At 43.4% G+C, this 14,005-nt stretch overlaps 1 protein-coding gene across 1 annotated transcript; it reads left to right on the forward strand.

The window, feature by feature from the left end:
• Positions 1 to 859: 859 nt before the first annotated feature.
• On the forward strand, positions 860 to 9,181 carry GCM1 (glial cells missing transcription factor 1). The gene is made up of 5 exons (XM_067294602.1): positions 860 to 961; positions 2,772 to 3,024; positions 4,327 to 4,439; positions 5,441 to 5,569; positions 8,510 to 9,181. Exons 1-5 carry the CDS (start codon positions 860 to 862, stop codon positions 9,179 to 9,181), a joined length of 1,269 nt encoding a protein of 422 aa, XP_067150703.1.
• Positions 9,182 to 14,005: the final 4,824 nt, after the last annotated feature.

The following is a 14,005-nucleotide window of genomic DNA, read 5'->3' on the forward strand; positions in this document are numbered from 1 at the left end:
CCAGAAACAGAAAATTTGCCCATTTATTTTCTGATTCACCTTTTCTCTCAGTAATAGCGATTCCCACCAAAGGAAACAACTCCCTAAGCATTTTTATGTCTGTGATCCCTGAAAATAGCTGATACTGAAATTCAGAATAGGGCAACCGCCCACTTTACAAGACTTCAGATGAGAACTGTCAGTTTTAACAACCATACCAGTCTTCTTTTTTCCTTCAGTCAGCTGTTGAAAACACTGTATGAAAATGCAGGTAGCCCAACCTCCTTTTTTATACTTCCCATCCTTCATGTGACTTATAAGCTCTCAGAGATGCCAGCACTTTTTGGAAGGGCTGAGAGACATTTCATCTGAAACAATATAGCAGTCCCCGCTTGTTGTTCACCTTTGCCGGGTGCAGTATGAGGAAAGTCTAATGGGTGCACAGCGACTGAAAGAGTCCCTAGCAGCTGCTGAGCCGGTCAGTCGGTTCGGCTCTGGAAATACTGAGCCAGAGTCTAATCCCACATATAAAGAGTCTGTCAGCAGAGTTACAAGGCTATAAACCCAATGTGAGAGGAAAATGAGCAAAAGCAGGCAGATGATAACGGCATGATTTGCTTGCCATTACCGATGCCTCTGTAAGATCCCATTTTGTCTCTAAGCTATATTTTCCACTGCATTGTTGGCTTGCAAAACTTTTAATGGAACAAGTTTTTCTGGCAGAAGAACACTGATTTTTATCTTTAATGAGCAGCCTCTCTATCATTTAGCTTCAGGAACCAGCTTCCTGGTTGTAAACTGCTCAAGAGTGCTGACAGCCAGTCAACTTCAAAAGCAGCCAGTAGAGACTTTCTTGCTAAGTTTGGGAAGGAATTCAAAAATGCTGAAAGGTGCAGATGATGTTGTTATGAAACAGGAGGACTCTGCTTCCCGAAATGGAGAAACGGCAAGTTGGGATATTAATGACATCAAACTTCCTCAGGTATGTGTCTGTATCTTAGAAATTCATCCAGTTCTGTCCTGGCTTCTCCATTTCACCACTGCTCTGCAATACTCTCTCAGTGATCTATACCTCATTGTCTTTACTCACTTTGCCACCTTGAGCATGGCACAGTGTTTTGCTGAAGAGCTAGATAACATCCTGTAAAATGTCGAGCTTCCCATGCATTTTTCCTTAAGTGTGTTATTTAAAGAACTGTTTATACATTAAAAATAGTGATACTGCAGATTCATTGACTTTCTAGTCCACTCTTGGATGAGATGAAGAGAAAGCAGGGAAAATATTTGTCTCCTTCTTTGAAGATAATTCAACTGGAAATGTCCGGGACATGGGCAGTGCTTTGCGAGAACTGAGCACAGCACCCACGAGCTTCATTGCACCTCTGGTGCTCAGCCTGGCTACAAATGTGAGTCCAGGCAAGCTGGGCTGAATTTCCACATAGAGGCAACGCTCCTCTTGTGAGGAAAAGCCGGCTCCATGTGGTCTGTGGAAGTCTGTTTTACAAAGATTTGCTGACAGGGGCAGAATAGTGACCTTTCCCTCCCTCAGTCCTTTTCCAGTCCTCTCTCTAAAAATCTCATTCATGCTGGCCGCTGAAAACCCAAGGCATCCCGTACCCCAGCTTCATGTCCCTGTCTCTCACCACAGCATATTTACAGCAGATTACTCCTGCTGGGCCCCTTCACTATCCAGCTCTGTCTTCTTACCTGGTCCCAGTCACTTCCATACTAAATCACTTTTGTTCACCCAAAGCCTCCCTGTCCCAGGCTGCCTCCTTCACTGCCCTCCACCCCAAGGTCACCTTGCCCTGCATTTCAGCCAGGAGGCTTCCCCACACCCTTCCCTATGCTCTCGGATCGCTCCCACGTAAGCACAGGCAATACAGTTTTTCCCTTCTCAGTTCATAGTCCTGTTGCCATAATGGCTTGAGGTGTCTGGGATCTGCAATTTCAAGGAAAGTCCTACTAAGTTTTTTGTACCCCTGTTATCACTAGCCTTTTTTCCCTCAAAAACAATCAGAGAGCATGTTTCAGGCTTTATAACTTACTGCATTTTACTTGTTGACTGTAACCATTGAGGTAATGTGTACTTCGCCCTTTGTCTTCTTTTCCATGCAGTTTCATTTTTATTGCTCTTTTGAATAATTTTTATTAAAAGTTTTAGAGGGGGGGCTTTTTTTGCTTCATCTATGATAGTGAAAATAAAATTTGACCAAGATGTTCTTTATTTTGGACTTCATAAAAATTGCTGTGGAAATCTTTCATGATACTTAGGCCGAAAGGAACCAAAATCCCAGACCTGAAGACCTACAAATTTGGGAATAGGCTCAGTCTGATGTAGTATGTGCCCTTTTTCCACAGTGAGTCAAGCCAAATGATTCAGTATAACACTGTTGTTAACGGCCATAACGTCAAAGTAGGATTTCTGCCATGAAAGCTAATAGCAGTTACTCAGCTGGTGACTGCTGCGTGCAAGGAAAGCATGTGCTATTTTACATCAAGAGCCCCACCTTCCTCTGCTGGGGTGGTTGTGCACGGAGCTGGACCGGAGAGAGAGTGAGAGCAGCCTGTTGGCCAGGTCTTCCGGCTATTCTGGGGCTCACAGGATCAAAGGGGAGCTGCATACTCCCTTCCAGCACCGCCCCCCCCGGAGCCACCAACCAGCACCATCTCCTCAGTGTGAGAGTGGCCCCAGCTAGACGGGATCCAACGGAGAATCAGGTCTGTTAGGCTCATACACAAACCCTTTTCTCCCTCAGCCTAAAATGTGGCTTTCGCTGGTGTCTTAACAGGACGTGAAACAGACGGACTGGTTTCAAGAATGGCCAGACTCCTATGTAAAACATATCTATAGCTCCGAGGATAAAAACGCTCAGCGGCACCATAGTAGCTGGGCAATGAGAAACACCAACAACCATAACTCTCGCATCTTAAAAAAGTCCTGCCTTGGGGTGGTGGTCTGTGGCAATGACTGCTCAACTCTGGATGGGAGGAAGATCTATCTAAGACCAGCCATATGTGACAAAGCTCGGCAAAAACAACAGAGTAAGTATTACTACATGAAGACAGCAACACCAGCCTTGGGCTCTTTATTATGTGACAGTTAATAAGTGAACACAACATAAAAGACATTGAAGTAGAGGAGAGCCACTGGAATAACCAGCCTTTCTTCTGCCATTCCCTATAGTCAAATGCAGCTCTTGATTTTGGAGCAACTCATTTTACATTTATTGCTGTTGAGGGGTTTGCTTGGTTGCTTTCTTTTTTGGAATTCAACTTGTCAGAATGTATTTTCGCAGCCTGGTTAATGGTGGAAACTCCTGTGTGGTGTTCAGCCAGCTGCAGCTGAGCACTGACTTTCAGAGAGGGACAGGTGAATTCGTGCTTCTGTGCGCAGGACACTCGCAGGAAAACATTTCTTAACTTGAAAGGTGATCTTAAGGCAAAAATCACTTGTTTCAGAACTTTTCCTCCTCTCTTTACCCTGTAGGAATATCTTTCCCAGAAAAAAGATGTTTTGTTTTCAATCTTGTTTTCCATGCTAGAATTTTAATCTCTGTTTCTGATGGAAAATGGGTAGGCTTTGGCTCCTGGCCTTCGCAGACCCATGAGCAAGGCTACCAAGAAAGCGGGGCAATACAGACAGCTTTCTGCTGTGCTGCTCCTGCTGGCCTGAGTGTCAATGTCCTTATTTCAGGGGCCCACAAGTAACTCAGGAAAGTTTTGCAGGAAAGACATTGCCCATAAACTATGATGACTGGAAAGTAGGTCAAACAGTGGTGTCACAAGAGACAAGAATATGCTAGCAGAGTAAAGGAGATGGACGGACATTTTTGATGAGACTATTCCAAACAATTTTTTGATTGTTGAGTAGAGCTAGCTTATACTAATTTCTGGAACTGATGAACATTTTGGATGAAGAAAGACTTTAATCAAGATCTCACTGAAGTCAGAAAGGGGTCCTCTAGAAAAATCCAGCAAGAACATATTTGACATTCCAGACACTTCCAAGTTAAAAACAACCAGAAGAAAAATAAAAAAAAAATCTTCAAAGGTAAAAGTCATTTCCTTGGATATAACTGACCATATTAAATGATAAAACTATACTAGAAATAATCTTTGCCAGTCATATTTAAAAATGAAGAAGAATAAAGGTAATAATTAATTTGCTTATGTTAAATTTTCTGTATATTTGAAAGTTTTTTTGCATAGTTTTTTCTCAGTGTAGTTTCTGAGCCCAGAAACAAAAGAGTAGCAATCCACTGCCCACAAATTGTTGTATCAGCTGGGATTTATCTGAATTGATACTGCATAGAAAATATTTCTGTATTACTACCTATGTTCCAGGGAAATGTTGTCCAAATTGCAATGGACCCTTGAGGCTCATTTCCTGCCGAGGCCATGGTGGTTATCCAGTTACCAACTTTTGGAGGCATGAAGGCCAGTTCATATTCTTTCAGGTTGGTATAAAATTACCCTACATTATGCAAGTTAATTATAAAGGATATAAAGACTATGCTTTTTGGATTAATGGAAGACATTTGTTTGTTCCAATAAATAAGGATCATTGAATATGACAAAGTTAACCAGTTGCAAGGAGAAAAAAGTTCACAATGAGTGGTCAAGGTCCTGAACAACCTGACTGGCCTTTGAAGTTAGGCCTACTTGAGCAGGAGGCTTAACTAGACCTCAGGAGGTCCCTTCCAACCTGAATTAGTCTGTGCTTCTATGACTGGACATACACACATAGGAACCTCAAAGAATCAGAAATGCCATGTTATGTTAACCCCTTCTCCAGGACACCACATATAGGTATGAAGATATCTTAGAGCAGGAAATGGTTGTACCCAGGGGATTGTCTGTGGAAAAAAAATACACACATTATGTACAACTTTTACCTGGAAATCAGTGTACTCAGATGTTTAAATAAGGGGCACTATTTTTGGAAGGTGTAGTCCTAGGTTAGTACCCTAAACACTGGATTGTCTCCTGTTTTCCAGGAGATTAGACCTCCTTAGGAGCTAGAGAGCAGTACTGAGACTTTACGATTGTCTTTCACTTACGTGCAGATTAAATAAAATTAATTCTCCATGGAATCTAATCGAAATTAATGTCCTGATAAACATTGTCTGAAGTTCAAAATGAATGGAACCAATTGTGCAGGGACACTGTAGCTAGGTTTCAAATGACCTCATGGCTTCAGTTGGACCTCTAGTGTCGGGACCTTCTTCTGCATACATATGTGCTGCACTGTTTTCATGATTTCAGAAAATTTCTGCCCCATCAGACTTCATCTGAGATATGTTTGTGACTTGAGATGACATTAAATATGTCTCATTAAATAAAAAGTATTAATCCAGTCCATATATTTATTCTGGGCCAGTGCTACAAATCCTGCTTCCTTAAGATTGTTAACAAGGTTCTACTTTTAAGTTTAACATGTCACAATTCCTTTCTAAAGTCCAAAGGGGCTCATGATCATCCACGACCAGAAACAAAACTAGAAGCAGAAGCAAGAAGATCAATCCAAAAAGCACAGACAGCTTTCTCTCCCCCCTGTCCAAAATTAAAAAGAATCCGGGAGATCGAGGTAACTTTTACTATTGATATATTAAATTATTGGGTGAGTGATCTGCAGTCTAGGGCATCTAGGGTGACTGCGGAGGCTAGCTTGGCTTTGGCTCTGGGCATGACCAGGCTTTGCATCTCTGCATTTTGCCACAGGATCGGACAGGCAGAGAGGGGGCTCAGCACAGATAGGACTGTCCCGAGCTCACTGTCGGCTTGGCTCAGCATTGTCATTCCCCGCCAGCACCCCGGGCTTGAGTGGCCAGTCCCTTCAGGCCTGCTGGGAGCAGGAGATGATTGTGTCCATACTGAGGAACAAGACAGCATCAGAGAGAAGGCTCAATCACATCACCCTTCTCAGGAGCCCTGGCATCATCTTGGCCAGTGCGAGCTAGTGCTCGTGGACAAAACACCTGGGCATGGGTCAGGTAGACAGCATGTGTCGGGGACCACTCCCCTGTAGGGTCTGGATATGCTGCACCAGGTTTGGGTCTCTTCACCATATACAGCTGGCCTTGCACCTTCCTGTGGCCCTATATGCGTCGTGCCACAAGCCAGGATAGACAATACGAATCCCAAGCTGATGCTGTGAAAATACCCCTTGGTGGGCTGCAAAGTGGCCCTCACTTTATTCCATGTCAGGTCCAGAGATCACCTAGTGTGGATGCAGCCAGGCCATGCCTTTGGTCCAGTCCTTGATGACAGCCCTTGGACTTGTTTTATTTAGCAGCATGGACATAGTTTTCATGCCACAATTCTTTCCTTGTTTATATGCAAGAGTTGCCTTTAAAAAACTTTCCTACAAGTTCTTTGTTAGTTCTGCTCGAGGACTAATATTATAAAGAAAACAGATATTTAGTCTAATCAGTATGGACATTGAAAGAGAACAGTTAGGAGATTTTAACTGGGTTTAACTACCTATTGATTGCACCACCCCGTAAGAAAATTGTAACAAATGAACACCTGAAAACCAGGAAATCCTTTTGGCAATAACTAAGCTCAGGAGGAGGATTTGTATGTGTGTACACACAAACACAACAAACTCTGTACACTATTTTGCTATAGAATACAATGTATAATATTACCTAGATGATATACCTGTTATATGTTGCATATGGCATCTCGACAGAACACACTTGTCATTAACAAGGCAAATCCAGAGGTCCTTACTCCTTTTTCCTCTGGTCCCCCAACCTTTATTTAAGAAAAGCCAGTTACTTCAGTAGCTGATCGATTGGCAAACTTGATACCCACCAGGGAGACAAACCTGGGGGTTCCCCATGGGGGAAGCGTGCCCAGAGCAAGGTATTGCCCCTGCAGCCTGCAGATCCCCAGGGTGGACATCAGGGATCGTCAGGCGGGGCAGGATCACTCAGGGAGACTGCGGCAGCACCTGCTTCCCTCCTGCCACCAGCTCCCTGCCTGCAGTACTGCAGACGGGGTCACGCTTCTCCACGTCGATATGTGTTCCAAGAGCCTCCAGTGACATGGAGGAGAGCCACAGAGGAGCTAGGGCACCCTCAAATACGGGAACAATAATTTTCACATTGCAGGTTTAATTTTGTCCTCGTGAACACTGGAATAGTCCTCGGCTAGGAAATGTTCCTGAGCCAGGCGGCTTTGTTTATTTTATACCTGGGCCAACTGGTCTCACTGAGGTGAAGGTCCCTCTAGACAGGTCTTGATCTTTCCCTTCCTACAACATCTTCCTGGTGTTTTGACTTCAAATTGTGTGGGACAAGGAATGGACCAAAGATGTCATAAATGTATAATCTTTGAACCCACTCTTCAGGTAGTTTGACTCTGCATAGTCACTCCAGTGATTCAGAGTTATACCATGGCATTCTAGTTCATTTCTCTTAAGCAGGTTTGTTTTGAGAGTAATCCATCATGTTCTTGTTCTTGCCATGGCCAGTTAGGATAGGATAAACTCAGGAGTCTGATTTCAGATGTAAAGTTTGTGTCGCTGAAGCTGGCAGAAGTCTTTTTAAAAGATTCTACTTCAATGTGCTTACAAGAGAGCAGAAAGGAGAACTGTAGAAAATATATGAGTCAAAAATAGATCAAGTGATATATAGGATGTTTTCTGTGTGGCGTCAGCTGCTCTTTAACTGAAGAAGAGCTGGGTCCTACATAAGGTCATTGGAATTTCTCCTTATCATAGGCTGAGAATAGCTGAAAGAAGCTTTGCTACTCTTGTGGTCAACAAGTTAGAAAAATCACTATAATTAAAGGGATGCAAAAGCAGAATTACAAAGAACAGAGACCTGCAAACCCTAATCATAAATGATAGCACAAAATATGTGTTTTGCAAGGAATTAAAGTTTTAAAATTATAATCCAACAATTAGAGCATTTAAAGAAGTTGCAAAATATCCAGGAAAGAAGACCTAGCAGAATAATTCTAGTGTACTGCTCCTTCTTTGAATGCAATTTGTATTCATGGAGCAAAAATTTTAAATATAAGAAAATTAATCAGTTAAAAATAGAAGTAAATATTCTTGCAAAACTGAAGAGTAATATTACTGGAGTGAAAAAGACGCTTCAAAAAAAAGTCAGTTAAAGAAATCTTATTTCATTTTTCCAGACCCCATAGGAATGATTTAAATTCTGTGAAATCTACTAAGTGAGAATATTTCATTTTCAGGTGTTACTTCAGTATATGCTGGCACCTGATTCTGAGAGCTGTGAATGATAGATCTACCAATGTATTTAGTTTAAAATAGGATTTGGGCAAAAAAAAATGATGAACTAAATCCATAATTGTGATCTTGGAACCCCTCTTCAGCTTGCCCCTAAAAACCGCTAAGACTGCTCTAAGGGAAGGCTCTATAACTGCATCTTTATTATCTATATTAATTAATTGCATTCATAAGGCCCTCTTACAAGAGGGTTTTTAGTTTGTATTACTAAACTACACTTTTTTTTTTTTTTTTAACTAAACTACGCCTTGCTTTCCTAAGTCTCTAGCAGGTGAAATGCAGACCCATGAATATTTGCCTTTACTTCTTTGCAAGCCAGAAGCTTACGTTATACCCGGTCATTTCAGCCGACGTTTAAGCAAGAGCTCCCCGGAGCATGCACTCAGCGGCGGTTCGGGGCAGTTGCTGTACCTGGGGGCGGATGCCGAGGGCACAGGTTCAAGCCCTCGCTGCAACAAGCTGGGGGGACCGGGGGTCACGGCTGCACCCTCGACTTGCGGGCCCTCCGGTGGCTTCGGCGAGCCACCACGCTGGGACAAGAGGCTACCAGGTGCCCCCCGGGGCTGCCGCAGCCTCACGCTCGCCCCGGCCCACCTGCCCAGCGAGCCCTTCTGCACCGGCGTCCAGCCTGCTCCTGGTGCGCCACCCACGCCCAAGGGCAGTTATGAGCCCTTCCGGCCCAACACTGGCCCTGCCGGGGACGCATCCTATGAGGGAAAGCCCCATCCGGCCAGCAGCAGCAGCTGCCTCCCCTCCTCGCTGTTCCTCCTGGCGCAGCAGGAGCCCTACCTCGTCCCAGCCAGCGCCCATCACCACCGCCACCACTTGACGCCTCCAAAAGCAAACGGACGGGACTTGGAAGATGAGCAGCAAGGTCTGAACCTGGACTACTGCAGCAGTGAGATGTTTTTTAACCTGTACCCTTTACGGTGACTGTATTTAAATTTCCTCCCTCTGTCCACCTCTGGCAATGGGCCTAAGTCTCCATTCCTGCTGCAAAGTGGATGTCAAAGTGCTACCACTCTGATCCCCTCTTCAGCTCCTGTTTGAGATCCAAAGAAGGGCTTTAATGCCTGGAAGCTTGTTGCTATTCTGTTATTTTTTACTGTTATTTTTTTCCCTGCTGTTTCATTGACCTAATAAAAGTTGTCACCTCTTCCTACAAAATACCTCACTACCACTCTGATTTGGAAGCTTTTCACCCCCTGTCGATACCCAGTTTCTTCAAGCATGTAGAATTATGGAAGGTATAGATAAATGCCCTCAAAGACCACAGCAGCTGCATGTAACCCCCTATGCTCTTTCATCATCTTTGACCTGTGAGCTAGGTCTCTTCATTTCACCAGTCCCATGAGTGTTTTGCTTGACCTAGTTTCTCACACATAAATATTTAGTTTGCCTCAGGGTGCTTTTTCCAGCCACTTTTCAGTTCTTTCATTGCAGACAAATCTTTCAGTGTCCTTTCCTGCATGTCATCCAACTTTCTCATCACTTCTGTAAGCTGTATTTCAGCAGGAGCTATCAGTTCCCTACATTTGTTTGAAAAAGTAGGGTGCCAAATATGAATCTTGTTGCCTACATTTAGTGGCCAGCTATGAGGGACAGCTTTGCTGGAGCCACATATCATGGCTGGTTTCTTTCACTATAAAGAAGCCAGTGTCCCATGGCTCCGCACGCTACCAAGCCTTTGGAGTTAGTTAGACACAGATTTTGCAGTCTGGCCCTACCCCTGCTCTCACTCTGAAGCAAGCCATGCCCAGACAGTGTAAGGTGAAATAAATTTTTTACTGGGGTGAGTCTGGGAGGACACTATTACAAAACAAGCAGTAATAAAAACTCTGGAGTACCTCAAACTGGGATATATTTGGTCTCTGTCAAACAGGTTCAGTCTTATCATTTGTCTTGTTTTTCGCTTGTTTTCATCTCTTTGGATTCCCTCTTCTTTTTTTAAACTTTGGAATACGTTAGTTACTAGGGAAACTGCTGTCATTATGAAGGATGGGGTTTAGAGACATTTACGAGACAAGGACAAATTATATTTATAGTGTTTCATAATGTTTATTGCAATTTATGAAATAGAGGATGTGTAGTGATTTTTTTATGTGGAAGAAATCTAAATGTAGATCACAATATGGCAATCCAGTGTTGTACATGAGGGTCAGTTCAGCAAACTTTTCTTTAATCTGTTGGGTACTCCCACCCAAATACCCAAATTTGTGTGTTATGATTGTTCAGATCAATAACTTAGAGAAGAAAATTTTGATCAAGGGTAATAACAATCTCTATCTTTTAAAGACAAAAAGTTGAACAAATCAAAAACAGTTGTAAGTGTCTGTGCTTCAGGACATGCGATGTGCGAGGATGGACAGAGAGAAGATGCCTCTGGGCAATGTGTCCCATAACTGAGATTCTTCTACGACAGCCAAACTGGCTACACCAGCTCGGGACCTGCGTAACACACTAACCACGGCCTGGTGCCGCTTTGCTCTCCCTTGTCTTGCCTTTCCTCTAAATTCTTCAGCTCTCTATTGCACCACTGATAGTATTGCCTTTCATTGATATTATACAAATGTATGGCTAGAAGGTACCTCAAGTATTGTGCCTACACAGTGGTAATATCAATCCCCTTTACACCTACGGAGGCCTTACTCTGCTTTTTTAAATTTCTAGCAAAGGAGAACTGATGACCAATCTCAGAGCCTGTTCCACAGCTTCATCATCCCAATTGTTAGCATTTCTTTTGCTGATATCTGACTTTCTTTCCTGCAGATCAGCCATTTCTCCACGTAACTGGAGATGTGCATGGTTAAATGATTGGTTCACAAGCCCCCTGAAAGACTGCTACTACCAAACCTGTCAAAAGGCAGAATTTCTGATATGTAGGAAGCTTTTAGTTTGACTGTTTGTCTTTAAGTGTGAACCAAGAGGTTTCCAAAATGAACCCTTCCCCCATGAGCACAGACCCACTCAGCAGCCTCCTGGCATCACAGTGCCTGTGACTTCTTGTAGCTTCAGAGCTCGTAGTCCTGTGCCCCTGGGCATGCCTGGCCGCCTCGGGGACAGGCTCCTGCAGCTGTGCTCCAGCTGTACACCCAGCCCGATGACCACCCCCAGGTTGGGGTGACTCCAGCCTCTGCTCACGACAGCTCATCTCACTCAACACATTTCCAAGATACACACGTGATGAAATGCTCTCCCCTTTTAAAAATGAGGAAACCAAGATGCAGGTTGACTTTGTGATTTCTTCTAAGGTGAAGCGCAGAAAGGCTTCCCAGATTTACAAGCTGCCAGTGTCAGTTTGACCTTTCCATGCTCTTGCACTGACTTCTGTGCTGGCAGTAACTCCCTCCATTTTTGGTACAATCAATACCATGCCAGATTTGCAAATATTTGGCTCAAAGTATGAAGATACCCATCCCACTTGTGACCTTTGCAAAAATGACTTTAATACATTTGGGATGTGTGAAAAGAAATGTATATATGTTGCTACTTCAAGCCTCTTTTAACCAGCTCTAAGGTATTTGCTCAACTAAATTTAAAATTGTGGGCAGTGATAAGAATCAGGCATGGAAGATGCCACTATATGCATTTTCCCCTGCAATTTGAACAAAATATATTGAACACTAAAGTTATTCAGGTTATCTTTATGAAGACATACCAATTTACATGTGAGGATCTACTGACAAGCACTCTGTAACCTTATTCTCTGCAACAGAAAGTTGTTTTCTGCAAGGAACAGCTACAGCAAAATATTAGGAAGGCAGATGAGACAAGAAGTTTAGGATATGGTTGATTACATGGACAATGTGTTGTGTTCTGGCTTATCAGTGCTTCAGACACTCATAACTACTATCAAAGCTTATTTGACTATCCCTACATGGATGGCATGGATAGTCTACACTTACTACTTTCCCAGCTTCTTAACTCTGAAAGCACCAGCCTCAGTATTAAAGGGGCATTCTTTGGGATTAATCTCTGTTATTGCTCAAAAGAAAAAATATATATATATAATGGCTCTTCTGAGGCCATCAGAAGCACCACAGCAAGGTTACTCAGAATAATATATGTAGTCAGACTGTATCTTACAGAAACACAGATGTGTCTGGTTTTTTTGTCTCATGCAACATTTAAAGTTGAAATCTAGACACATTACCGGAAGGAGCTATGTTAACCATGCAAGAGAGTAGCTGGACTCCTCCATTTTTCCATGTATTTATCCTCAGAATGGCATTGCAAGAAGGAGAAATGCTTCAGTATTCAGTTATACTGATGTGGACATGAGAAGGCAAAACACGGACTTGATACATGTCTACCAAGCCCTGGGCAGATGCCCTGACCAGTTTCCTCTGCCTTTCTCTCCCCAGGGCCTCTAACTTTGCATGTGAAAACAACTGCAAGCCTGACTGAGTACAATCAGCTGTTTTCATTTCCAAACACTAGTACATAAAAAGAAAAAGTCTTTTGGCAAACTGAGACCATAAACTGCAAGATTATGGACTATTTTCTAAAACATAGTCCTAAATGCATTCCCTCTATATTTTTGGGGGTGGGGAAGGACTCCCACAGAGTTAGGTTTAGGGGATACATGCCAAGTAACTCTATAGAGACCTTTCTTGCAGCATGGCCTTTGGGAGGTCTATTAATTCTGTGTGCCTGACATCCCTTGGAAATTCTGCCCTTTGGTATAGTTGCTCTATTGCAAGCAAAATGTAAAAGGGGCCCCTGTGTTGGACATGAGCAGGGATACTGCCTGCCTCTTCCAGGAAAAGGCTTCATGGGTCAGGGCAGTGACTGTGGCAGGGCACCTGGGGAGGCAGACAAGCATGGGAAGGGAGCACCATTTATTAAAGAGAAAAGAGTAAAGGAAGTCTACTTATGTCAGAGTAAAAAGAGATGCACTCAGTAATAAGAGCAAAGCGGGGCGTGCGTAGGATATTAATGCTGCACATGTGAACACTTGAGCAGTGTGGAGCTGGCTCTGGTGCGAGCTGCGTACACGCTGGCCCTGCCAGAGCACCCTTTTCCCAGAGATGCTGCCATCCCCAGATACTGTGGAGCTTTTATCTTGCACAAGACATACTTTGCCAACATTTAGGATCAAATGCAGCTATTCTCAGACCAGACAGTTGCAGGTTCCAGCTGCTTCTGTTTGAATTAGCTGCGTACCATATGGCACATCTGGAAAGTCATCCAAAGACCTGACTTACTGGGGACACCCTGGGCAGCAGTACACAGCCTTCGTGGCCCTACAGACAACATCATCAGCAGTGTGGACTTCACAAGCATCCGTCGCTCTCCTTCTCAGATTATTTGATTTTCTGGAAACAACATGAGATGGTCTCCTGGACAGCAGGTAGCTCCTGAAGCATGCTTTAAAGACTGAGCCTGCAGAGGACTGGGCAAGCTAGGAAGGGGCTTTGGCCGGCTTTTCACACTAAGCATACTCCTTCTGTTTCCAGTTAGCAATGGAGGAAGCAAAACTGCCTTGGAGGGCTCATTTCAGAGGAGAGTGTTTTTCATTTCTCAAAACCAGTTATGCCAAGATTTGAACTTGCAGTTCTACACATAATTTGGTAATTGTATCATCAGTGACATATTTCTAAGTCTTCTGTTGTTACTAAGGGTTGCTCAATATATTTGCTCTTCTAAAGACAAATAGTCATAAACCATACAAATCACAGCATGAGCAACGTCCTCTTGGCTTATTACTTTCTGTGACTGATGGAAACTGCTGAGCCAAGGCCAGAGACGTGATGC

This window comes from Apteryx mantelli, chromosome 3, assembly GCF_036417845.1.
Source record: "Apteryx mantelli isolate bAptMan1 chromosome 3, bAptMan1.hap1, whole genome shotgun sequence".
Lineage (NCBI taxonomy): Eukaryota > Metazoa > Chordata > Aves > Apterygiformes > Apterygidae > Apteryx > Apteryx mantelli.